The sequence below is a fragment of the Hyperoodon ampullatus genome (genome assembly GCF_949752795.1).
Source record: "Hyperoodon ampullatus genome assembly, chromosome: 6".
In the NCBI taxonomy this organism is placed as follows: domain Eukaryota; kingdom Metazoa; phylum Chordata; class Mammalia; order Artiodactyla; family Ziphiidae; genus Hyperoodon; species Hyperoodon ampullatus.
The window spans coordinates 37117754-37145198 of record NC_136919.1 but is presented as its reverse complement, the minus strand read 5'-3'; the positions used below and the strand labels follow the sequence as shown (position 1 = coordinate 37145198).

Here is a 27445-nt window from a genome sequence, read left to right as displayed (position 1 = left end):
TGAGTTGGTTCTTCGTTGCTGTGTGTGGGCTTTCTCTAGTTGCGGTGAGCGGGGGCTACTCTTCATTGCGGTACGTGGGCTTCTCATTGTCATGGCTTCTCTTGTTGCAGAGCACCGGCTCTAGGTGCCCGGGCTTCAGTAGTTGTGGCACACAGGCTCTAGAGCACAGGCTCAGTAGTTGTGGCTCATGGGCTTAGTTGCTCCATGGTATGTGGGATCTTCCAGGGCCAGGGACTGAACCCATGTCCCCTGCACTGGCAGATGGATTCTTAACCACTGCACAACCAGGGAAGCCCAGATAATTACTATCAATATTTGCATATAATTCCCACTGTTTTCAGTGCATATAAATTTTAATTTTATTTATTTATTTATTTATTTATTTTTGGCTGCATTGGGTCTTTGTTGCTGCACACGGGCTTTCTCTGTTTGCAGTGAGCAGGGGCTACTCTTCGTTGTGGTGCATGGGCTTCTCACTGTGGTGGCTTCTCTTGTTGAGGAGCACAGGCTCCAGGTGAGCCAGCTTCAGTAGTCGTGGCACACTGGCTCAGTAGTTGTGGCTCGCGGGCTCTAGAGCACAGGCTCAGTAGTTGTGGTGCATGGACTTAGTTGCTCTGCGGCATGTGGGATCTTCCCGGACCTGGGATCGAACCCGTGTCCCCTGCACTGGCAGGCGGATTCTTAACCACTGTACCACCAGGGAAGCCCCTAATTTTTAAATTACATGTTTTTTATGAAGTAACTTGAAACTCTACCATTAATACTACATTATTAATTACACATTGTCAAAGTTGTAAATAGTAACAACTCAATTTACATATGTATTTTAGCTTATATTTAAAGCAATGAAAGTCAATTTGTTTAAATATACTTTAGGTGTCAGAGTTTCTAGTAATTTAGATAAACTCTCCATTCCACTATTAAACCATCCTGAAATCATTACATACTGGAATAACTTACACAATTCAGTCCACAAGATGAAAAGTATATAGCTTTTAAGAGCCACTGACCCTTTTCACTCATTCAACAAATAGTTACTGAGCCTTACAAAAAAGTCAGGCACTATTGGAGGTATTGGGGACAGATGAGTGGACAAAAGAGACAAAAATTCCCTACATTCATGGCAATTACATCCTAGCACACATCGCTCTTTCAAGGGGTGCACATTAACTTGGGGAATTTCCTAATAGCATTGAATTAGAAGATACTTCTCCACATTGTAACTAAAATTCCTTTACTAGGAATAATTTTTTTTTACTTTACCAATAGCTCAAGACCTCTGGCCTCACTCTTGATGTGGTACCTTATTAATAAAAAATAGCAGGGACTTCCCTGATGGCACAGTGGTTAAGAATCTGCCTGCCATTCTGAGGGTTGTCTTTTGGTCTTGTTTATGGTTTCCTTTGCTGTGTAAAAGCTTTGCAGTTTCATTAGGTCCCATTTGTTTATTTTTGTTTTTATTTCCATTTCTCTAGGAGGTGGGTCAAAAAGGATCTTGCTGTGATTTATGTCATAGAGTGTTCTGCCTATGTTTTCCTCTAAGAGTTTGATAGTGTCCGGCCTTACATTTAGATCTTTAATCCATTTTGAGCTTATTTTTGTGTATGGTGTTAGGGAGTGTTCTCATCTCATACTTTTACATGTACCTGTCCAGTTTTCCCAGCACCACTTATTGAAGAGGCTGTCTTTTCTCCACTGTATATTCTTGCCTCCTTTATCAAAGATAAGGTGACCATATGTGTGTGGGTTTATCTCTGGGCTTTCTATCCTGTTCCATTGATCTATATTTCTGTTTTTGTGCCAGTACCATACTGTCTTAATTACTGTAGCTTTGTAGTATAGTCTGAAGTCAGGGAGCCTGATTCCTCCAGCTCCATTGTTCGTTCTCAAGATTGCTTTGGCTATTCGGGGTCTTTTGTGTTTCCATACAAATTGTGAAATTTTTTGTTCTAGTTCTGTGAAAAATGCCAGTGGTCGTTTGATAGGGATTGCATTCAATCTGTAGATTGCTTTGGGTAGTAGAGTCATTTTCACAATGTTGATTCTTCCAATCCAAGAACATGATATATCTCTCCATCTATTTGTGTCACCTTTAATTTCTTTCATCAGTGTCTTATAATTTTCTGCATACAGGTCTTTTGTCTCCTTAGGTAGGTTTATTCCTAGATATTTTATTCTCTTTGTTGCAATGGTAAATGAGAGTGTTTTCTTAATTTCCCTTTCAGATTTTTCATCATTAGTGTATAGGAATGCCAGAGATTTCTGTGCATTAATTTTGTATCCTGCTACTTTACCAAATTCATTGATTAGCTCTAGTAGTTTTCTGGTAGCATCTTTAGGATTCTCTATGTAGAGTATCATGTCATCTGCAAACAGTGACAGTTTCACTTCTTCTTTTCCGATTTGGATTCCTTTTATTTCTTTTTCTTCTCTGATTGCTGTGGCTAAAACTTCCAAAACTATGTTGAAAAAGAGTGGTGAGAGTGGGCAACCTTGTCTTGTTCCTGATCTTAATGGAAATGGTTTCAGTTTTTCACCATTGAGGATGATGTTGGCTGTGGGTTTGTCATATATGGCTTTTATTATGTTGAGGAAAGTCCCTCTATGCCTACTTTCTGAAGCAACTGACAAAGGATTAATCTCCAAGATTTACACACAGCTCATGCAGCTCAATAACAAAAGACAAACAACCCAATCCAAAAATGGGCAGAAGACCTACACAGACATTTCTCCAAAGAAGGTTTACAGATTTCCAACAAACACATGAATGAATGTTCAACATCATTAATCATTAGAGAAATGCAAATCAAAATACAATGAGATATCATCTCACACCGGTCAGAATAGCCATCATCAAAAAATGTACAAACAATACATGCTGGAGAGGGTGTGGAGAAAAGGGAGCACTCTTGCACTGTTGGTGGGAATGTAAATTGACACAGCCACTATGGGGAACAGTACGGAGGTTCCTTAAAAAACTAAAAATAGAATTACCATATGACCCAGCAATCCCATTACTGGGCATAAACCCTGAGAAAACCATAATTCAAAAAGAGTCATGTACCAAAATGTTCATTGCAGCTCTATTTACAATAGCCAGGACATGGAAGCAACCTAAGTGTCCATCATCAGATGAATGGATAAAGAAGATGTGGCACACATATACAATGGAATATTACTCAGCCATAAAAAGAAACGAAATTGAGATATTTGTAGTGAGGTGGATGGACCTAGAGTCTGTCCTACAGAGTGAAGTAAGTCAGAAAGAGAAAAACAAATACCGTATGTTAATACATATATATGGAATCTAAAAAAACAAAAAAAAAAGGTCATGAAGAACCTAGGGGCAAGACGGAAATAAAGACGCAGACCTACTAGAGAATGGACTTGAGGATATGGGGAGGGGGAAGGGTAAGCTGTAACAAAGTGAGAGAGTGGCATGGACATATATATACTGCCAAACGTAAAACAGATAGCTAGTGGGAAGCAGCCGCATAGCACAGGGAGATCAGCTAGGTGGTTTGTGACCACCTAGAGGGGTGGGATAGGGAGGGTGGGAAGGAGGGAGACTCAAGAGGGAAGAGATATGGAAACATATGTATAACTGATTCACTTTGTGATAAAGCAGAAACTAACACACCATTGTAAAGCAATTATACTCCAATAAAAATGTTAAAAAAAAAAAAGAATCCGCTTGCTAATGCAGGGGACATGGGTTCGAGCCCTGGTCCGGGAAGATCCCACATGCCGCGGAGCAACTAAGCCCATGCACCCATAACTATTGATCCTGTGCTCTAGAGCCCATGAGCCACAACTACTGAGGCCATGTGCTGCAACTACTAAAACCCATGCGCCTAGAGCCTGTGCTCCTCAACGAGAGAAGCCACCACAATGAGAAGCCTGTGGACCGCAATAAAGAGTAGCCCAGGGCTTCTCTGGTGGCGCAGTGGTTGAGAATCTGCCTGCCAATGCAGGGGACATGGGTTCGAGCCCTGGTCTGGGAAGATCCCACATGCCGCTGAGTAACTGGGCCCGTGAGCCACAACTACTGAGCCCGCGCGTCTGGAGCCTGTGCTCCGCAACAAGAGAGGCCGCGACAGTGAGAGGTCTGCGCACCGCGATGAAGAGTGGCCCCCGCTTGCCACAACTAGAGAAAGCCCTCGCACAGAAACGAAGACCCAACACAGCAAAAATAAATAAATAAATAAATAAATAAAAAAGAGTAGCCCACACTCGCCGCAACTAGAGAAAGCCTGCGTGCAGCAATGAAGATCCAACGCAGCCTAAATAAATAAATTAATTAATTTTAAAAGAAAACAGTGTACCAATGAGGAAAAAAACCCTGCCAATTAAACTACAATATATCATCAACTGTAAGAGCAACCTGATATCAAAGATGTAAAAATGTGAAAACATGGGCATCTCAGAATCAGTGAAATATGGTATAAACTGCTTAACCTTGTTGGTAAGTAGGTCCCTTGAAAAACGGAAACCAGTTTTGGTTTCTAGTACCAAGAGAGGCCAGCTGCCACCTTGTCACCTTGACCTCCCTGGTTAGCTGAGTTCCCACGTCTACATGTAATGTGGTCCAGGTGACAGAGGACTGTGGCTATTCTGTGATGCTTCTGGTATCTTCCTCTCCACTGCCATTGCCAAGATCAGGAGCCACCAGTTCCAGACTCCCCACCCCAGCTCACATGAAACCTATGCAAAAATGGACCTTTGGGACTTCCCTGGTGGTCCAGTGGCTAAGACTCCGCACTCCAAGTGCAGGGGGCCTGGGTTCAATCCCTGGTCAGGGAACTAGATCCCACGTGCTGCAACTAAAGGTACCGCATCCCGCAACTAAAAAATGATCCCACATGTTGCAATGAAGATCCCGCACGTGGTAATGAAGATCCCACGTGCAGCTACTAAGACCCAACACAGCCAAATAAATAAATATTTTAAAAAAAAGTGGACTTTCCTCTTCTACCACACTTGTTCTGACCAATCCAGACGCAAGATGCAGCAGGCATTTTCAATAGCAGCCCTCATCCCTCCTCCCCTCCCCACCCTCCACATCAGCAGAAACTATGAAATGGGTTTTGTAAAATGAGAAAATGATATTTTTGAAGGTGACGTAGTCGGGTGCCTGAGATCCTCATGTTGTGGAACTACTAAAGGCATGCTTTCTAGTCCGTTTTCTGGATGTGTTGAATTCACTGGCTTGAAAGTTCTAGACCCAGAAGGGGTAATGTCGCCAGTGTAGAGAAGGAACACTGAGCCAGGGAGGACGAAAAGTGTGGACCAGGACACTGTTTTGATTGTAGATAATACATGTCACACTGTACTCATTTCATTAAGTGCAATAAACCTCCTCTTCCTGGAAGGGCAGTAATGTTGGGAGATTGCTTCTGGTTCCAACAAGCATAAAGAAAGAACCACTCTACTCAGTCCAGAAAGAAGACATATGTTTTTTAAATAGAGGCCTCCCAAACAGCCAGGAGCATGAACACCCTCTCAAATCCATTTTCATTGCCTCCATCATGAATAATGCAATATTCTAGCTAGGTTTCCTGCCTCCTCTTTCCACAAACTTACAAGTCATCCTATATTCAGATGCCAAATTAAACTTCCTAAACCTCATCAACAAACCACCGCTCCTCTCTTCCTTCTTCTTATTATTGTTCCCCTGCTTCTAAAATTCTAAAGTGGCTCTCCGCTGAATAAATTCAAGCTCCTAAACCCGGCAATCAAGCCCCTTGGGCTTAGTTTGTCCAACTTCCCCACAACCTCATACCCACCCCCCAACATTCAGGCCAATATGAACCCATTTGCAGATGCTCAAGTTCAGAGGGAAATAAACAGCCCACACCCCATCATGGGGCAACTATACTAAACTCCTTGTCGTTCCACCAAACACATGGTATTGTCCCATACTGCAGCCTTTTTTGTTCGCTCTGCCAGGAATGCCTTGCCCAGTCTCCTTCTTGCTAACTCCAGTATCCTCTTGTGGTCTCATTTCAATTGTTCCATTAGAAAACAACCTTTCCTAACCTTTAATCTGAAATACATGGCCCTCTTGCTACATTTTAAAAGTATCCCAGGGCTTCCCTGGTGGCGCAGTGGTTGAGAGTCCGCCTGCCGATGCAGGGGAAACGGGTTCATGCCCCGGTCTAGGAGGATCCCACATGCCGCGGAGCGGCTGGGCCCGTGAGCCATGGCCGCTGGGCCTGTGCGTCCGGAGCCTGTGCTCCGCAGAGGGAGAGGCCACAACAGTGAGAGGCCCACATACCGCAAAAAAAAAAAGTATCCCATACATAATTCATTACGCCGTGTATCATATGGAACATGACCATCAACTGAATTCACTATGCTATACAAATCTAGGACCCAAATGATACCAATGGTTCCAAGATGTCTAGTCAATCTAAAACGAACATCTCTAAGCTAAAGCAAAGTCTCAGCAGTGAGCTGATTTCTTCTTCCAATCCTGATACCGTCCTCCACGTTCCCTGTCATACAATGTTCTCCCCCTTCTTTATATAAGCTTTGTTCAGAATGCCTATCTTGGACCTAGGTAGAAGGAAATCATACTGCACTTTCATTCATTCATAAAATACTTATTTAATGTCTACAATGACTATAATAAAATGAACAAGACAGATACTGTCTCTACCTTCAAGAAGCTTTTCTAGCAAGAAAGACATTAAACAGGGACTTCCCTGGTGGTCCGGTGCTGAAGAATCCACCTTCCAATGCAGGGGACGCAGGTTTGATCCCTGGTCAGGGAAATAAGATCCCATATGCTGTGGGGCAACTAGGCCCACGCGCCACAACTACTGAGCTCATGCGCCTCAACAAAAGAGCCTGTGTGCCACAAACTACAGGGCCCACACGCTACGGAACCCGCACCACAACCAGAGAGAGAAAACCCACACACCACAGCTAGAGAGAAGCCTGCACGCCGCAGCTAGAGAGAAGCCCACACACCGCAACGAAAGATCCCTCATGCCTCAACAAAGATCCTGCGTGCCTCAACGAAGATCCAGTATGCCGCAATGAAGATCCTGCATGCCACAATGAAGACCCGACACAGCCCCCCAAAAAAAGACATTAAACAATTATAGTTATAAAATCAGCAATTTAATTTCAAATGTTATAAGTGATATGAAAGAGATGTCCAGATTACTAAATCCAGTGGTCAGTCCCCATCTTGTAAGAGCTATGAGCAGCATTTGACACAACTGATCATTCCTCTTCTTCCTTGAAACACTTTCTCCAATTGGCTTTCAGGACATCATACTCTGATTTTCTTCCTGCCTTACTCTCCTATGTGGATTTTTTCCCTCTTCTTCCCAACCTCTTAACATTGCAATGGCCAATGATACTTTCTCTTCTTCTATTCACTCTCTAGCTGACATCCTCTAGCCTTGTGACTCTATATGCCATCTATATGCTGAAAATCCACAAATTTCCATCTCCAGCCTGGACCTCCCTCATGACCCCCAGACTTCCAAACCCAACTGCTTATTGACCATCTCCACTTGGATGCTCAATCACAATGCCCCAAACTGAATTTGTTCCCCAACCTCCCCTGTCTGTAGCATTCCCTCATCTCAGTTGATGGCAACTCCATTATTCCAGTTACTAAAGCCAAAGTAATTTTGGAGTCATCCTTGGCTCTTCTTTTTGCCTTATATCCTATATCTAATCCATCAGCACATCTTGTTGGTTCTAACTTCAAAAAATATCAGAATCTGACCACTCTCTGCCTCTGCTATCACCCTGGTCACAGCTACTAATATCTGTGCCTAGGTTACTCTAATAGGCTCCAAACTGGTCTCCCTGTTTCTCCTTTTGCCCTATGAGAATCTATTCTCAGCAGAGCAGCCAGAGAGATTCTTTTACAAATTTAAAAGAATCAGGCCCCTCCTCTGCTCAAAACCTTGCAAAAGCTCCTGGGCTTCCCTGGTGGTGCAGTGGTTCAGAGTCCGCCTGCCGATGCAGGGAACGCAGGTTCGTGCCCCGGGCCGGGAAGATCCCACGTGCCGCGGAGCGGCTGGTCCTGTGAGCCATGGCCGCTGAGCCTGAGCGTCCGGAGACTGTGCTCCGCAACGGGAGAGGCCACAGCAGTGAGAGGCCCGCGTACCGCAAAAAAAAAAAAAGCTTCTCATTTCACTCATAGAGTAAAAACCCAGGTCTTGGCAAGAACCTTACAACATCTGACCATTTCCTCAAAAGCATCATTTCCTCACTTCCTACCACTCTCCCCTCACTCCAGCCACATTGGCCTTCTGCCTGCTCTTTCATCATTGCCAAGCAGGCTCACCTCAGAGGACCTTTCAAGGGCCTATATCTTCTGTCTTCAATGCTTTTCCCTCAAATACCCCATTGACTAGCACAGACCCAAGGTGAACTCCATCACCTCCTTACTTGAAGACTTCTACTCTCAAATGTCACCTCAAAAAGGCTAAACCTTTCTACCCTATTTAAAATGGCAACTTATCCTCCCCAACACATGAGTCTTTTAATCTCCCTTACCTTCTTCTACTTTTTCTATAGCATTATCACCTTCTAGCATATTATATAGTTTGTTATTCATTATGTTAAATGTCTATTGTGTCTCTCCCAATTATACTATAAGTTCCATAATGGCAGATACTCTTGTCCACTTTGTTCTCTGATGTATCTTAAGCAACTAGAACAGAGCTTAGCACATAATAGGTGTCCAGGAAATATTTGCTGATGAATAAAATCTCAGATTTTTAGTGTTAGACTAGGCTTCTTCTCACTTTGTTACCCCAGAATCCCAAAGACCTAAAGATTAGAAGAGGGGAAGCAAGGAAAGAAGGACGAAGTGTAAATGATGGCAACAAACTCTTTCATCTCTCTCATTACGGGGTAAACTCTCTGAAGGTAAGGACTGCATCACATTCATCTTAGTACCCCCAGGTACCTTGTGCATAGTAGATACTTAATAAATTATCTGTTGAATACATAATGAATAAATAGCACAGAGAACTGTGTGTGGCATATAAAAGTGTTTGGAAGATGAATGAATATAAAGCGTCAAGTGACATAATAGAGGTGCCAAGAGGGCAAACACTATGTTCAGACTTTATCTCAGAGACCTCCCTTTCTAACTAACTGCCTGACTCTCACTATCTATCAGCTTTAGTAACAGCAATGATTAAGGTAGGGGGATGAGGTTGAGAAAGGATGAGAGAAGGAAAAGAAGTTGAAAAAAACGAGGCACAAGGAAGTGCGAGCTTTTAAACTGTTTTACTGTGATTCACAAGTAACACTTTTTATCAGCATGACTAAAAACACATAATACCTACACATATACACTCACAAACATATACCTATTTCACTTATATATGACACTTATGAAAAGTTTATGAAACAACACTGACTCTTACAATATGCAATGCTCTCTAATATTTTCTATTTTATTCAATTAGAAATAAATTGAAACAACAACAAAATTCTGGCTGCTACCTAGTAGATTTCACAATCCGCTAAATTGATTTCATGCCTCACTAAATTGATTTCATGACTCACCAATGAGTCTTGACATGTAGTTTGAAAAATACTGTAGAAGCAGTTTTTTCACTCATCTTTGCCTCACTGCAACGAATATCACTCTCCAGAAAATCTTAAAAGAACTGTGTCTGCTACAGTAACATAAGGGAAACGAAGAAGCAATAAATCATGGTTCTGATCCCACAGTAGGTCAGGGCATAAAGAATCTTAGTCAAACTTCAGATGGAATTTTAAAAAATTGATTCCTCCTTAAAAAATTAAAAATAGAACTACCATATCATCCAGCAATTTCACTTCTGGGTATTTATCCAAAGAAAACAAAAACACTAATTCAAAAATATATATGTACACCAATGTTCACTGCAGCATTATTTACAATAACCCAGATATGGAAGCAACCTAAATGTCCATCGATGGATAAATGGATAAGGAAGATGTGGTAATACACACACACACACACACACACACACACACACACACATACAATGGAACATTACTCAGCCATTAAATAAATTAAATCTTGCCATTTGTGACAACATGGATGGATCTAGAGAGTATCATGCTAAGTGAAATGTCAGACAAAGACAAATATCATATGATCTCACTTATATGTGGAATCTGAAAAACAAAATAAGCAAACAAAACAAAATGAAAACAGACTGATAGATACAGAGAACAAACACGTGGTTGCCAGAGGAGAGTGGGGTGAAGGGTGGGGAAAAATACGTGAAAGGGATTAAGAGGTACAACCTCCAGTTATAAAATAAATAAGCCACAGGAATGTTACATGCAGCGTAAGGAATATGGTCACTAATACTGTAATAACTTTGTATGGAGACAGATGGTTACTAGACTTATCGTGGTGATCATTTCACAATGTATGCAAATGTCAAATCACTATGCAGTACACCTGCAACTAACATAATATTGTACATCAACTATATTTCATTAAAAAAAATTTTTTCATTCCTGGAATTCTTATTAGAAAAGAAAGATAGTGGCTAGAGAGCTGGCTGCAACGGCTAAATTTTCCTAAGAGTTGCATTAGCAACATATCCCAGGGCTCCATAAATTCTCACCCACAGCCCCTTGTTCTCCCAGCTTCAATACCATAGACCATTAGGTCTTTCACTACTGCCTGGAGCTGAGGAAATCTCCTCACCTAGTATACAGCAGATGGGAAGAAAAAGAAATCCCTCATTTGTTTCTAAGCTACAACTCTGGGTACAATTCACACTGCTATATGGCAGTTCCGTTCAAGAGCACCTCTAGGGCTATCATGATTTGCAAAAATTCTGAATTAAGTGTTCTTCTAACAGACAGCGGTGTTTGTTTATTTTTCCTGTGTTTGGATATTGGATCCCCTTAGCTGCACTGCACTTTTTGTCTCTTCACTGCTCTATTCACCCTTAGACACTTTAAACAATGGCAACCTTGGCAGCAGGGGCAAGTGGAGCAGTCTCTGCCCCACGGGTGGGTAATACAGCAGATGTACCAGTTACTGAATCCATTTGGAGGCCTAAAGGAGAATTCTCCCTGGTCTCCTCACTGTTCAGCCTTAAGGGTAGGAAATACTTCTCTCACCTGTTGAATCACCCAGGTGAGGGCCTCAGATCCCCATGGGCTGAGCTCTCTCCAGGAACTTCTGAGTATTAGTTCTCCCTCCAATGCTCTCTACTGGCCCCATTCTGTCCTCTGGCCCAGAGGGGAATAACCTCCTTCAAGCTTCTCAGTTACTCCTCTTACAGAATCAATGTCTTGCTCATTCCTTCCATGTCCTGCCTGCCTGCCACCCCAACACCTGCTCCACTCCGGGGAGTTTCCTGGTCGTTGGAAAGGGTGGACAGCAAGGCCATAAGTTTCAACAGTCACCTTCTCAGAAACCCCCTGTACCCTCAAATAAGTGAAAAGATTCCAGTCTGCAATCTGTATGTTTCAAGGAATATAATGAAGAATATGAAGATACTTTCAAAGGGAATCCAAAATTATCATTCATTCAAAAAACACCTAAGTGACCACTGAATGGAGGGCACTGTCCTAGGAGGAGACACACCAGTTTGACCCCTAAGGAGTTTCCTTGGAAAGGGGTCACACTAATTTACATGTTGGAGTACTGATGTTAGTGCAACAAAGGTTCTGTTAAATACATAAAATGAAAAAGTGATTCCCACTACATTTTCCCTCTATCATACTTTTGTGGGGTAGGATTGTCATTTAGATTTAAGATGAAAGTAGTTAAGGTTTTCACAGGCATTATCTATTAAATATATGAAAAAACGTATAATAGATATAGTTTCTTTTCTTTTACCTCCTTTAAGCTGTTTTGATATGTAAGTGGAGAATAAGAACCCACAAGGACAAGCTTTCCCTTTCTGTCATTGTTACTGACTTTCCCTCATGTTTATACAACATATTCCCTAGCCTGCACCCATCAGCTTCCATCATACATTTAACTCTAAAGCTGCATACCCAGCCATATGCAGGTTATTCTGTCACCTAAAGGGGATCTAGGCACTCTGTGAACTCAGAGCTCATGTGAAAGTACAGAAAAGTTGGTTTTTCATAAAGGAAAAAGACAAGTAGTAAGAAAGAAAGTAGGAAAGAAAGTAAGAAAGAAAGTAAAGAAGCATTTGCTGGGATGTGTGAGGAGAAAACAAAAGTATGAGAATCTGTAGAATTTTTTAAGGTACCAAAGATAGTGATGGAAAAAAGGTTAGGGAAACGCAGATGGCTTCCTGCTGGCTTTAATGAGACTCTTCAAGTGTTCCTGGGTTCAGTGTTTCCAGTACAGCAATCATGTAGTCACGCAGATCAAGTCAAAGCTAGAAGATGACTGAAAAGGGCCTTTTATGCACAATAAAAAGTTGAACTTTTTTCCCAACAGACTGAGGTTACCTTTGACAGTCTACTCACTTGCACCCCACCCCACCCAGCAAAGAGTGTCTAAGACAATAAATGAGAATCCAATAAATGGATTTTTTGTAAGTACATACCTGTTTTAGGCCACAATGCATTGACTGCAATTTCACCTTTAAATTCTTCTGCCATTCCAAGCACACACATAGACATACCATACTTAGCAATGGTGTAAGCTGAAAGAAATCACCAAGAATTTAATTAAGAAAGAAATTAATCTGTGAATTTAAATAACCAATTTCTTTCTATTACTATTCCTTCCTCAATATATTTTTTCAGAACTACTTAATAATAATACAAAACATAATTTTAATTTACTATTTTTAAAAGAACAGTTTTTATAGAAGTAACTGTAGTTTTATGGAAATGGTTTTTATATATATCAGGGATGAACCACTTTTACATACTTCCATCCTAATATTAGATTCAAAGAAAAAAGACGGTAATAAACTTTCACTTCTCTTAACATTATGGGAGTAAGTTACATTATTGTTTCTTAATCTGGTTGTTTTCCTTTTCTTTTTTAAAAAAATGAAAGTGACCATTTAAAGGAAAACTACTACTAGTAAAACATAAACAAAAGGTTGCAAATTCATTTAACCTGGTCGATTAAAACAGAACTCCTTTTGGTTTTGTTCTATGGGTTCCTACTTCAACTGCCTTCCTTTCGAAATTTTACTGAATTATGTTGAAATAAGGACTAAGTATCTGACACAACTATTTCAAAGGAGGCACCTATACATAAATCTTGTTATTTAGCATACTCACCTTAAATCACTAGTTTTCTGTGAAAGGTAAAGTATTCCATGGATCGTTTTCACCAACTTTACTGAAGAATAAGTTACATACAATAAAACACACCCACTGGGACTTGAGAGAGCTTTCTAGGACAGGGATATCCATATCTCCATTTGAGTATTGGTTATACAGGTGTATACGTTTGTCAAAACTCATCAGACTGAACCATTAACATCTGTGCATTTTATTTAATGTAAATTATACCTCAATTTTTTAAATTAAAGATAAAAGATTAAGAATCTACTTACAGAATGCTATCGATTTCTGCATAGAAAGTTTAATGTTGAACGCTATGTACAAATTGTGATTACATCATAGATATACTGGTTTAATACAAAACAAATTGACTAAACAAGCCATCCCCTCATCCTACCACCTACCACAGTGCTGTTTGAACCACAGTGGATTTAGGTTCAGCGGTGGGCTAAGATTGAGGATATGAGCAATTTTACTCTTTTTCAAATACGGAATGCATGCTTTAGATCTGAAAGCAAAAGAAAACACAAGTCAAGTTACTAGCTTTCTAACAGCTTCATTACTCTCTTAAGTTATATTTTAAACTACTTCTACAGAGCAACTGAACTTGTTCAATAACCGGTAGGGTACTTCTGTTGGTTTTCTTTGTTGTTGTTCCCCCACTTACCTGGAATGTAGATAGGAAAAGCAACTAATATTCATCCTTTGAAGCTATGCATAATGGCCTGACAATATGATCTGCTTGATGAAAATAATCAATTCCGTGGCACACTAGCCTTAAACCCAACTTAGACTATCTTCAACTACATCCTTCCAAGTCAGACAGACCTGGGTTCAAATCCTCCTTCTGCCCTTCATTGTGTAATCTGGGGCAAAATATATAGTATTCTAATTCTCAGTTTTCTCATTTGTAAATGTTGGTAATACCTGCTACTAGCTAGGATTGACCAAGGGATTAAAATGAGATGATACATATGAGATACTTAGAACAGTTCATATATTAAACATGAAATAAACAACTGCTATTATTAGTATTACATATTCTGATTTTTTTTCATCTTAGTAGGTATAGTATTCCTACCACACTGGAACTGTAATTTAATAACATGAACTCCCAATACATTACCAAATTTAATCTGTACCAATATGCAATGCAATGTTCCTTTGTAGGCAATATTTAGTTGTTTGTTTTTTAAACGCTTTCAAAAAGGTAGATAATTTATTTTACAAAAGACACAGGTCCAACATTTGGAAATGTTTAATTATTAAGCTATAGTATATAGCTTAATAACATACTGTAGCTTAATAATTTTATAGTTTTTAGTTTTATTTCACATTCAATAACTTCTAGGACTTGAAACTAGTCCATTCTTCTTAAGTCTGTTTCTTTATTACCAATGTACAACATTCTTGTTACCATCTACAATGTCTTTTTTTTTTGCAATGTCTTTTTAAGTTTATAAACCAAATACAATCAATATCACTAAAGGGTTTTTGTACATATTGTTTTTCTATTACAAAGGTGCTTCACTTTTATGGGGGTGAGGTAGAGAAGGGCAAACAATATCGCAGCTGTTTGTCATTAGAACAGTAAAGCTGCACCTCAAAGCATCAACAGGAAACAAACAACTTATTCCAAGCAATAAGACCATATTTCACACTCAAGGGAAGGAGTTCATTTCATTTACATTACAAACATGAGCTTCTCTGATATACTAGACAAAACCTTTCCACCTGCACTTTGCTTGCCTAACCCTCAGCGTTACTAACCCTAATCAGGTACGTTTTCCACGGCAACATGCCCTATCCTACACGTTATACTGAAAACTCTTAGCACCACGCTTAGATACTAATACCTTGAGCTTAATAAGATAGTTAAGTTTACTAGAAACTTACTGTATGCTAGGCACTGCACTTATTAGTTATTACCTTCACATGAATTATTTTACTTAATCAGGGTTGTAAGCTCCAAGGCCTATAGGGCATTTGAGTAAATGAATAAAGTGAGCTGGGTATAAGAAAGAGCAACGGTTCAGAAATACAATTGAGCCTTATTACCGAATTTCTATAAGCATTTAACATGATACAAACACATATAATCCTGGAGATTATATATTTAATTAAAACTTAGAAATACAAATAAGGATCTGCATTCTACCTCCTGTCTTCCAACCCTGTTTCTTTAAACCACTAGAACACAAGACATAGGCCACAGGGCCCTGGGCACCAGGGATCAGGAAGCAGCTCCAGATCCTTGCTGAAATCTCCAAATAGGTCAGTTCTTTGGGCCTTCCCCTACTCTCTCCCTGAGGATGCTTCTCAGGCTTCCCTGAGAAAACAACCTGTACTTATCTTCTGTGAATGAAGTGAGTGTCACTAAATAAAAAACAAAACAAAAATTTAAATGGAAATGTCTCATTATGAATTTCTCTTTTATAACGTATGCCTTTCATAGAGGGCCAAAAACCTGACACCCTTTTTTTGGTTCAAAGGTCAATGTCAGGTCTTTCAACTGGCATTGTAAAATGCCTTTAACTGGTAACAATTTTATTTAAAACTAGCTGTTAATAGGGACTTCCCTGGTGGCGCAGTGGTTAAGAATCCGCCTGCCAATGCAGGGGACACGGGTTCAAGCCCTGGTCCAGGAAGATCCCACATACCGCAGAGCAACTAAGCCCCTGCACCACAACTAGTGAGCCCACGTGTCACAACTACTGAAGCCCGTGCGCCTAGAGCCCATGCTCCGCAACAAGAGAAGCTACTGCAGTGAAAAGCCCGTGCACGGCAACAAAGAGTAGCCCCTGCTCACCGCAACTAGAGAAAGCCCATGCGCAGCAACGAAGACCCAATGCAGCCAAAATAAATAAATAAAATAAATTTATTTTTAAAAATAGCTGTTAATAAATATAGGAACTTTCAACAGTGAACAGAATCTTTGCTTTAAAAAAGGGTTTTAGGGCTTCCCTGGTGGTGCAGTGGTTGAGAGTCCACCTGCCGATGCAGGGGACACAGGTTCATGCCCCGGCACGGGAGGATCCCACATGCTGCGGAGCGGCTGGGCCCGTGAGCCATGGCCGCTGAGCCTGCGCGTCCGGAGCCTGTGCTCCGCAACAGGAGAGGTCACAACAGTGAGAGGCCCGTGTACCAAAAAAAATAAAATTAAAAAATAATAATAATAAATAAATAAATAATAAAAAACAGTTTTATTTTAGGGTATCTATTCCTGAGATATTTGTAGATCTATTACTCCAACGTACTCATATTTAGTTTTTAGTACCTTAGTGCCCTACAGCTTATGTATTCCATTTGTAGTTCTTCAACTACACAAATAGTTTTCATTCATAAAGGTAATTTTAAAAGGTTAGTTCATTTTCCTATATCGGATTTTTTGGTTTTGTTTTGAACTGAACAAATCTACAAACAGGAATGTAGTTTAGGCCATCACTTTCGTTTTTGGAAAATGACCTTGGTATAGGAAAGGGGACAAATTATTCTTGACAAATGGGTTTTCCAAAGACATAATTTCACAAGGAATGAGCAATGAGAATCATATACTTGTGTTTCTGTAAGTCATAATGTCAGCTAAAAAAGCCAAGTCTTTGACCCAATCTTTGCTTGGGAACTGAGCTGGGAATTTTCTCTTGGGTGGCAAAAAAGAATTGATTTCTTTCTAATCAAAAACAAAATCTCTACAACAATACACCACAACCACACAACCTTGTCACAGAACTGATTATCACTTTGTATTCAACGTGAGTAAAGCACTGAATAGTCTGTATTTCAAACCACGGAAGTCTATTTAATTCTTAGAATTCATAACGGCCCGTTTTTAACTTTTAGCAAGAGCAATTTCTAGTGAACAATACAGTGAACAAACTTAATTTCTACACCTCTGTGAAACACTTCTACATTAGTTTAGACTTGTATATGTTTAAAGTTAACCCTGACCATCACAGCCACACTGTCTATACCACTTTTTTTTTTTAATTTATTTACTTTGGGCTGCACTGGGTCTTTGTTGCTACGCGTGGGCTTTCTCTAGTTGCAGCCAGTGGGGCTACTCTTCGTTGAGGTGTGCAGGCTTTGCATTGCGGTGGCTTCTCTTGTTGCAGAACATGGGCTCTAGGCACACGGGCTTCAGAGTTGTAGTGCGTGGGCTCAGAAGCTGTGGCTCGCGGGCTCTAGAGCGCAGGCTCAGTAGTTGTGGTGCATAGGCTTAGTTGCTCCACAGCACGTGGGATCTTCCAGGACCAGGGATCGAACCCGTGTCCCCTGCACTGGCAGGTGGATTTTTTAAAATTAATTAATTAATTAATTTTTTGCCTGCATTGGGTCTTCATTGCTGTGCACAGGCGTTCTCTAGTTGTGGCGAGCACGGGCTACTCTTTGTTGCGGTGTGCGGGCTTCTCATTGCAGTGGCTTCTTTTTGTTCTGGAGTCAGGTTCTAGGCACACAGGCTGCAGCAGTTGTGGCACGTTGTCTCAGTAGTTGTGGCTCGCGGGCTCTAGAGCACAGGCTCAGTAGTTGTGGCGCACGGGCTTAGTTGCTCCACGGCATGTGGGATCTTCCTGGACCAGGGCTCGAACCTGTGTCCCCTGCATTGGCAGGCGGATTCTTAACCACTGCGCCACCAGGGAAGTCCTGATTACCACTTTTGATAAACCTACATTACATTTTCTAAAACATTTCTCAATCCTCAAGTCAGTTCCTGATGTTCATGTCATGAGTATCCAGTCTAAAAAATGTTAATCACATCAAAATTATCCTGACACCATAAATAAATATAACTGGGTGGGTGGAATATTTATACCTATGGCTTCGTCATCTATAATAGAAACTGCCACAAATGATTTAAGTTTTTCATGCACCATGCCCTTCTAACCCTTAATTCAGCAGGAATAGTATTCCTGGTTAGGTTTATATTTTTAAACACTTATTTAAATGAGTGTTTACATTCAATCAAAATTCTTTCACAAAGTTACCAGCTGTAAAATATTTTGATGCCCAGATAATTTCTTCTTGTAACACATAACTGCATCACACAGCAGCATTGCTTATTTTATTTGAAAATAAACACAAACCTATTGAAATGTTAGTCCTTTTTCTAGTTAAGTTTTTCACCACAATCTTTTCAATATGCTTGCCACAGATCTTACTATGGTTTGATTCTCTATGGTTTCCATTCAGGAGAAATATAGGTTACACATTGAATTTATAGAAATATTCCCCACATCTACAAAGAAGCAAGCTCTCAACCATTTTACTTGCACATATGGCCCTCTTGGCATATGTCTCATTTTCCCACTTCAGATAGAGACATGGGTATGAGAAATATTTTACTTTATCCTTTAATAGAAGAAGAAAAAGTGCAAGCACAATGATAAGTAGCAACTTTTTAGCCTGCCCTCAGCATCCAGAGACAATGGTGCCCAGTCCCCATCTGATAACGCAGTTGATACTCTGCCACTGGGTTATGGTAGCTAACTGTTGCCATGCGGGAACGCTGTCTCTATGTGGCCAATGTTTCAAGAAAGCCAGAAATCGGGATTTTTGTGTAAATCTCCTTATTTTTTTCATGTAGGCAGCTAATGAAATTATGAATATAGGTAACTAATAAAAACAAAATGTTTAACACTGTCAGAGCCAAGTTTTGCAGATCCAAAAAAACACATCCAAGGGCAAAGTTCAGAATTAAAGACAAATTTTACATTTAACCCTTATTACCAATCTTATGACATACTTCTCTATTATCCCCATTTTACAAATGAGAAAACAGACTCTGCAAGAGGTTAAGTTACTTGTACAAGGTCATGAAGATAGTGAGTCATGAAGGGTGGGGGGTGAGATTTGAATCCTCAAAGGAGTCTGCCTCCAAAGCCCAAGTTCCTAACCACCTGTTCTATGCAAACATATAAGGCAGATACACACAAGTACATATAAGGCAGATAAGAAAGTTCTGTGCTGATCTGTCCTTATATCCACATGAAAAATGGTGGAACCCGAAGGTAAATAAACAGATAAACAAATGGACAAATAAACAAGAGTGGACTAGGTCTGACCAATCCAGAACACAACAGGACTACATTTGCTCTCATTCTATATTTGATATTTTCCCTGACACTGCCCAAGATAGCATTAGCCTTTTTCAATTACATTAAAATGGGATTCATAATGAGCTTCTTGTTATTTACATAACTAAAACTCCAGTGTTTTTCAGAGGAAGAGACTACTGCAGGTTTGCCAGAAGACTTGGTATGCATATATGTATATTTACTCATGCAAATGTTTGAAAATGTTTGAGCTATACTTTAGTCTTTATTAGAATCACAGAGAAAAGGTACTCTGAATAAAACTATTTAAAATACTATCTATTGACTTGGAGCACTTTTAGGCCTTTATAAGGGTTGACTAGATTTTAAAACTGTATTCCTAACCTATTCAAATCTGTTTACAACTAGTTCTCTGACAAAACACTGCAACACTCTCCCACAGGTCTTTAACTTACGTGAGATAGGTGCCTCTGGTGTTGATGTTCATCATCAAATCCACTTTCTTTGTAGGTGTTTCCAATGTGTTGGTCAAGCTAATAGCACTGGCATTATTCACCAAAATATCAATTCCTGTATTCAAATAATCAGCTTCTTAGTAATGTAATTTAGACTTTATAACAAAAAGAAATAAAAAACATTTACTCTATATAGTTGAAGCCCGAGTTCACAAATACTTCTTTTAGATAATATGACTGACCAATACACCAACGCAAGACTCAGTAGCTATGTCAAAACAGCACCCAAATGATTTTCACTGGCACATGGAACCATCACCAGAGCTCCACAGGAAACTGCAAGGAAGCTTAGTCCTTAGTGGTTTGTAGCTCCCATCCTTATCTGTTCTCTTACTTCCTGGTCTTCCCTCCTTGTCTCCAAGACCCTAAGGTCAACTTCCTTAAAGTTCCCCCCCCATCATCTTTCCAAGGCCTGTCTCCCTTCCAAGCACACCGGTCTCCCTCCTCTCAAAGGCCCTTACTTAAATGGAAGAGCTCCTTTCTGGTCTTGGGAACTGGGAAAAGAGAAATGACCTAGAGTTTAAATTCCAGGCAAATCATGAAAATAGATCAGGTTTGTTTTGGTAACTTATACACAAAATAAATTTAGAATAATGATTATTTCTGCATATTCTATCTAGTTCTTATCCATATGTAACATTTATGGTTACAAGCTTAAATAATGTTAAATGAAAATGGTAAAATACAAAAGCATCTCAAACACATTTCTGCATTTCTACATGGCCTTCATGATTCTTTTCCTTTAAATTGAAGTACAGCTGATTTACAATGTTGTGTTAATTTCTGCTGTACAGCAAAGTGACTCGGTTATAGATATATATACATTCTTTTTTATATTCTTTTCCATTATAATTTATCTCAGGATTTTGAATATAGTTCCCTGTGCGATACAGTTGGACCTTGTTGTTTATACATTCTATTCAATATATGTAATAGCTTGCATCTACTAACCCCAAACTCCCCATCCATCCCTCCCCCATCCCCATCCCCCTTGGCAACCACAGGTCTGTTCTCTATGTCTGTGAGTCTGTTTCTGTTTCGTAGATAAGTTCATTTGTGTCATATTTTAGATTCCACATATAAGTAATATCATATGGTATTTGTCTCTTTCTGACTTATTTCACTTAGTATGATCATCTCTAGTTGCATCCATGTTGCTGCCATTCTTTCTAAAGAGCATTTAATATTCTATCAAATAGATATATGACAATTTCTACTGCTGGGGTTGGACTGTTGCCTTAAACGTCTTTTATTATCCTCTTAACTTTGCTTTGTCCCTCTCTCACAATATGTGGAAAATGGTTTAAATAAGGTTATTATACTTACAACATATTAGTCATAAGCTCCCTTTCTTCATTTATAGTAACATTATAAAATTTTGATCACGTCCTCATTCCTCAATTTCCGTATTCTTTAGCACAGAGTTTGCACTACTAATGTTTTCTTAAAATGTGTCCTTAGAATAACTTTGGATTCAACTATATTACATTTTATAGCTTCGTTATAACAAAACTCAAACTCAAGTAAATCACCTGTATATATTGGACAAGTTTCACGTCGACTACCAACTTTCCAGAATAAACAAAATGATGATGCTTTGCCTTCACAAGTGGCAAAGACCAGTGAGAGGAATTTTTAAATCCACGACATGCTTCTCAATTCACAAAACTAGATATTGCTCAATCTCATCACTAAGAGATAATCACTGAGGGGCTACTCTGTATAAGGCACGCTGCTAGGGCCTAAGAGACAAGGAAGATAATATTCACTAAAGAAAAAGCCAGGTGGGAGCAAAGCAAATTGAGTGTGGGTCTGGGTGAGATGCTGGACTGATGGGTGTGCAAACCACCTGTGTAGAATTACCCTAATTAAGGCGATGAAGCTAATGAGGGTTGATCCAATCAATGGATTCCTTGGTCAAATCCAACCTTTATTGACTTCGTCTCTCACTATGTGATAATAAGTGACAGCTATGTTAGCAGAGCAAACATCTGGGCCCAAAAGCAAAAGAAAGTAGATGAGGAATGAAGATATACTGACTGGGCAAACTGTATTTGACTCGCCAGTGATAAAGAGAAAAAAAACTGGGTCCAATTAAGAGATATCTTAAAATTTCTGAACTCAGATGGGCCAAATTAAAATGGATCAGGGAACGATGGTGGGAAATGATAAAGGAAAGGCATATATGTATGCCTGCTGCAGAAAAAAAAGGTGGCAAGAAAGATTACATCTGTGGTTTATGAAACAGCATAATTTACTCAAGGTCTGAAACACTCTGAAGATGAGGAAAGCCAAGGTGATAGGGAGTACCATGTGGCAGAGGCCCCCCAGGGCACAGGTCAGAAAGCACCATCCACTGTGCAGGACTTTGTTAGGGATAATTCCCCAGCAGAGAGAAATATCAGGACAAAGGTAGAGTGTTCCCTAAAAGGCAGACTACAAAGGCCTACAAAACTCCAAACCAGACCATATCAGTAGCAACCACAGTATGGAACTAAAACCAAACGAGCAAAATATAAAGACTTGGGAGATCTGTGGAAAAAAAACACAGAGGAAAAAAAGAGCAGGCTATGAATCATCTCATAAATGTGGCATCCATCCTGATTAGGAGACAGCAGAAGCTGAGATGCTGAACAGAGCTCACTGAAGAATTAAGAATTAAGATTCTGCATTGTTATGCCAGAAAAGCAGAAGTTAATGGGCAAATGGAAAGCAAAACACTTTAAATACATCAAAGTGGATCCTAAGGAGGAGGGAAGGAAATGTTAGGATAGATTCCAAAATAAAGGTAACTCCACCACCAATTTGTAAATTTAGCAAGAAGACAGAAATGTTTCAGGGCTTCCCTGGTGGCGCAGTGGTTAAGAATCTGCCTGCCAAGGCAGGGGACATGGGTTTGAGCCCTGGTCCAGGAAGATCCCACATGCTGTGGAGCAACTAAGCGCATGCACCACAACTACTGAGCCTGCAATCTAGAGCCCACGAGCCACAGCTACTCAGACCGCGTGACACAACTACTAAAGCCCACGTGCCTAGAGCCGGTGCTCCACAACAAGAGAAGCCACGGCAATGAGAAGGCCAGGCACTACAACGAAGAGTAGCCCCTGCTCGCTGCAAATAAAGAAAGCCCACGCACAGCTAAGACCCAACGTGCCCAAAAATAAAATTAATTAATTAATTAATTAAAAATTTAAAAAAGAAGTGTTTCAGATGCCCATCTCAACAACAGGTAGCAAAATACATTGGGAGATTTTTTTCCCCAAAGATATGAAAAGCATACCTTCTTAATTGAAGATTTCTAGCAACTGAGCTAAGTCCTAGGACATGAAGCCCAAATCAATAATATGGATCCACTGGCTCATGAAGAAACAAAAACCAAGATTTGCTTTTGTCCTTACCGTTTTCTCTGTCTACTCCTGGAAAAGCAGATCACATGATAGACAAAGTTGAATTAATCCAACATTGAAGATGCTGAGGGAATGATACCAGGTTCAATGGAAGACAATCTAAGCTACAGTGGCTAAAAAAATGCAGACCATCCACGCACCTGAGTGAACCTCCTTGGCTGGGACAAAATAGAGTTAGAAAATTGGAGAGGAGAGATTTCTGGGTCTTAATTCTTCCAAGAAAGAGATTTCAGTTTGGCTCTTTAAATTCTGTGGCAACAACAGGAGAAGAAATCAATTTGTGAGACTTCAGTTTATTCTGAAGGATCCCAACTCTGGAAAGTGGAGCTGCTTCACATTTTGACACTCAGGAACAAATTTTTGGACTATGCTGTCATTAGTACATAATGTAACTCTTTCTGGTGAACCAGATTAGACAATGCAGCTAGAATTCAAGACGGGAAGTTAAGAGGCGGGTGAAAACATATGTAAGATGGATAAACAACAAGGTCCTTCTGTATAGCACAGGGAACTATAGTCAATATCCTGTAATAAACCATAATGGAAAAGAATATTAAAAAAAGAATGTATACGTGTGTATAACTGAGTCACTTTGCTGGACAGCACAGATTGGCACAACTTTGTAAATCAACTATACTTCAATTAAGAAAAATAAAATTTAAAAAATAAAAATGAAAATAAAAGGGGGGACTTCCCTGGTGGCACAGTGGTTAAGAATCCACCTGCCAATGCAGGGGACACGGGTTTGATCCCTGGTCCAGGAAGACCCCACATGCCGTGAAGCAACTAAGCTTGTACGCCACAACTACCGAGCCTGTGCTCTAGAGCCCGTGAGCCATAACTACTGAATCCCGCATGCTCTAGGGCGCAACTACTGAGCCCACGTGCTGCAACTACTGAAGCCCGCGTGCCTAGAGCCTGTGCTCCGCAACAAGAGAAGCCACTGCAATGAGAAGCCCAGGCACCACAACAAAGAGTAACCCCCACTCGCCGCAACTAGAGAAAGCCCACATGCAGCAACGAAGACCCAACACAGCCAAAAAATAAAAATTTTTTTAAAAGCCTAAAAAAATTAAATTAGAAAAAATAATAAATGGGGGGGGTGAATTTTGGGCCTATATAGTATGGTCTTGAGTACCTTTAACTAATGTCTATCTTGACTCATTTCAGAGGTTTCTTGGGACAATACCAGACAACTGGTATCAGACATCAGCTGAACTGCTGATGTTCTCTAACAGAATTACAGGACAGAAATAAAGATCGAGAAAGGGCTCAGACAAAGCTGGCAGCAGCTCTCCCCAATATTCTGATGATCTCATTCTCCAAGAAGGATAAACTTATCCTCAGTTGATAAACCCAATGGATCAACAGAAAGAACTAAAACTGGATGAATACAGAGAAAGGAAAAGCTCCAGTCTTCCACCCTCACCCACCTTATCCCTTAATTCCTCCCTAAAAATGAATGGCTAAACTAATTAGGTTAAGTCCTAATTGGCACTAATTGCTCACTTTCACTAGTAGGTGAAGTCATTTTAGATAAAAGGTCCTGCACATGAATGTGGCTTCCTCTCCTTCCTCTTTCATATTTGCAGGCCGATCAGTAAGAAAACAAAAAACAAAAAAAAATACCCAGTAATTTTGCATTCTCTCTCCTCTTCTCTCATGGGCATTCACATTACTTTGGGAAAGGCTGCCAACCAGGAGTAAGATTTTGGATTTAAAAGAAGAGGCCCCATTTGAGCCAAAGCTTTGTGCTCCAGTCCTGAATAACACAGCACTCCACATTGGGAGTTATAAGCACGAGCCTTGCTAACAATAAAGCATTAACCTTGTTTCCCATTGGCCAATCCTTTGCATGTACATATAGTCTCTGGAATATTATAGGGAGAGAGTGGTAATTGGGCAGGATCTGGACATGGCTACGTGCCTTGCTATAATGCCATCAAAGTCTCAGTTCAACTCCCAACACTTGCCTTCTAGGAACTTATGAACCAATTGGGGACAAAAAAGAAATACTAAGATCTAAAGTTGTACAAGATGAGGATCAAAGGAATGTTTTCAGAATTCAGAGAAAGAAAAACGTACACTTCTGATTAGTTGGCATAGTCAGGAAACTGGCTTCGTGAAGGAGATGAGATTAAAGCACAAAAAGGTAGGATTTCAAAAGACAAAGAAGGGAACATTTCAGGAAGGATCAGAGGTGGAGGAGTGGGCACTGGAGGAGCCTCAGGAATAGGAAGAGCAAAAGCTGAGAGAAAAATTCAAGGTAAGGAAATGGATGTAAACAATTTTGGCTGAAGTAGGGAGTTTACATAGGGGTGTAGAAGAAAGATGAAACCAAAACAAGTCTGTTAACACCAGAATGTGAAAGATCTTGAATGCCAATAGGTTATCTGCACTTTTTTCAATAAATATTAAAAAGTCATCAAATGATGGTTACATGAACTGGGGAGAGACAAGTGGGTGGGATCTGGGGAACCACTTGGCTAGATGTATGTTATTGTCAAGGTCTTAACTTTATTTTGGATGGTAAATTTGTTATACTATCCAAAATGATTTTTAATAATTATTCAATTAGTCATCAGATGGTTTTAAGCTGTGCTTCTGTATGAACAAATACCCATTTCCGGTTATACTCAAAAAGACTCAGTAAAAAATAATCAAAAGAAAATTAAATATAAAATTATAGTTACACCTATACTTTACCAATATTCAGTAATTATTTCGGAATGAAGGCTCTACCTCCAAATTTCTCAACTGCTTTCTCCACTGCACTGCTGATTTGCTGTTCATCTCTCACATCAACAACACATGGCAAGGCCTTTCCTCCAGCTGCTTTGACTACAAAGGATAAACAAAGAAACATTAAGGCATTCAAATATTAAAACTTTCATCAATATAAAACCTCTGACACAAGAGTCAAAAGAAAAAAGTACCCCATTTTCAGAAAATCAATGTAAATAACTATGTCTTATAACTACTAGCAACTCTACCCTACGATGAATCCATATCCAGCTGCAGACTAGCTAGGCCAACACTATTAAAAAACCAAAAAGGAAGGTAATTTTTAACAATGCTATTAAAATGAGGAAGGTAATTTAAAAGACCTTTATTATGGGAAATTTCCAAAAATCTACAAAAATATAAAGAATAGTATAATGAACTATCATGAATCCCTCTCCTATCTTCAATGATTGATAATGTTTTGCCAGTTATTTGTTTATCTACCCCCAATTCCATTTTGTTTTTTGCTGGTGTATTTCAAAACAAACCTCAGGCATCATTTCACTCATAATTTCTTCATATGTATTCCCCTAGCATAACCATAACACTATTAACGTAACTAACAAAACTAGTAATATCAAGTGAAGCTGAAATTTAAGCCATTACTCCTGGCACAGTGCCTTGAATATAAGCACTCAATAGCTATTTGTGAACTGCAAATATTAAAATAATGACTTGCGAATTATGCAGAGAACAAGTAACATGGAGCACTTTTTCAAAGTGTTCACACCATCGACCTCTCACATTCTTTCCTCTACTTCCACTCCTCTACTCTCTGCTCCCATCCAAGAACCACTGCCCTCATGAGACATGATATTTAATGGGAGTCTCTCCCATCACTTAAAAGTGCTGGGGAGGGCTTCCCTGGTGGCGCAGTGGTTGAGAGTCCACCTGCCGATGCAGGGGACACGGGTTCGTGCCCCGGTCCGGGAAGATCCCACATGCTGCGGAGCGGCTGGGCCCGTGAGCCATGGCCGATGGGCCTGTGCGTCCGGAGCCTGTGCTCCGCAATGGGAGAGGCCACAACAGTGAGAGGCCCGCGTACCACAAAAAAAAAAAAAAAGTGCTGGGGAGAAAAATGGTTCCCAAACACTGCTCTAAGGTGACAAAATATTTCATTAACCAGATAAAATTATTTTTAGGGTAGACTTCAGATAGATATAATTAAACTTTCCAGCAAATTCTCTATGTATTGAAACTCACTTTCTTCAGCAGCACTATAGATCGTGCCTGCAAGTTTGGGGTGTGCCTGGGCGGTCTTTGCAGCAATGACTATATTTGCTCCATCCTTTGCTGCTTTCAAAGCAATAGCTTTGCCAATGCCACGGCTCGCACCTGTGATGAAGACAGTACATCCTGCTAGCTTCCTACAACAGAACAGATGTGACCTTATTAGAAAGCTCAATGTTTTTATTTACTTACCAGTTTCAGGAATTCATGCACAGTCACAAAACATGTTTCCTCCTCT

General features: G+C 40.0%; 1 protein-coding gene across 2 annotated transcripts in view; it reads right to left on the bottom strand.

Moving 5' to 3' along the window:
* HSDL2 (hydroxysteroid dehydrogenase like 2) overlaps positions 1-27445 on the bottom strand; it is a 73223-nt gene that overhangs the window by 30197 nt on the left and 15581 nt on the right. For both annotated transcript variants that reach the window (XM_079706849.1, XM_079706850.1), the window contains exons 2-6: positions 27181-27344; positions 25936-26034; positions 19727-19841; positions 13626-13729; positions 12525-12623 (exon numbers count right to left, since the gene is read on the bottom strand). In XM_079706849.1, the coding sequence (XP_079562975.1) occupies positions 12525-12623; positions 13626-13729; positions 19727-19841; positions 25936-26034; positions 27181-27344 (581 nt within the window). The remainder of the gene's footprint in view (positions 1-12524; positions 12624-13625; positions 13730-19726; positions 19842-25935; positions 26035-27180; positions 27345-27445) is intronic.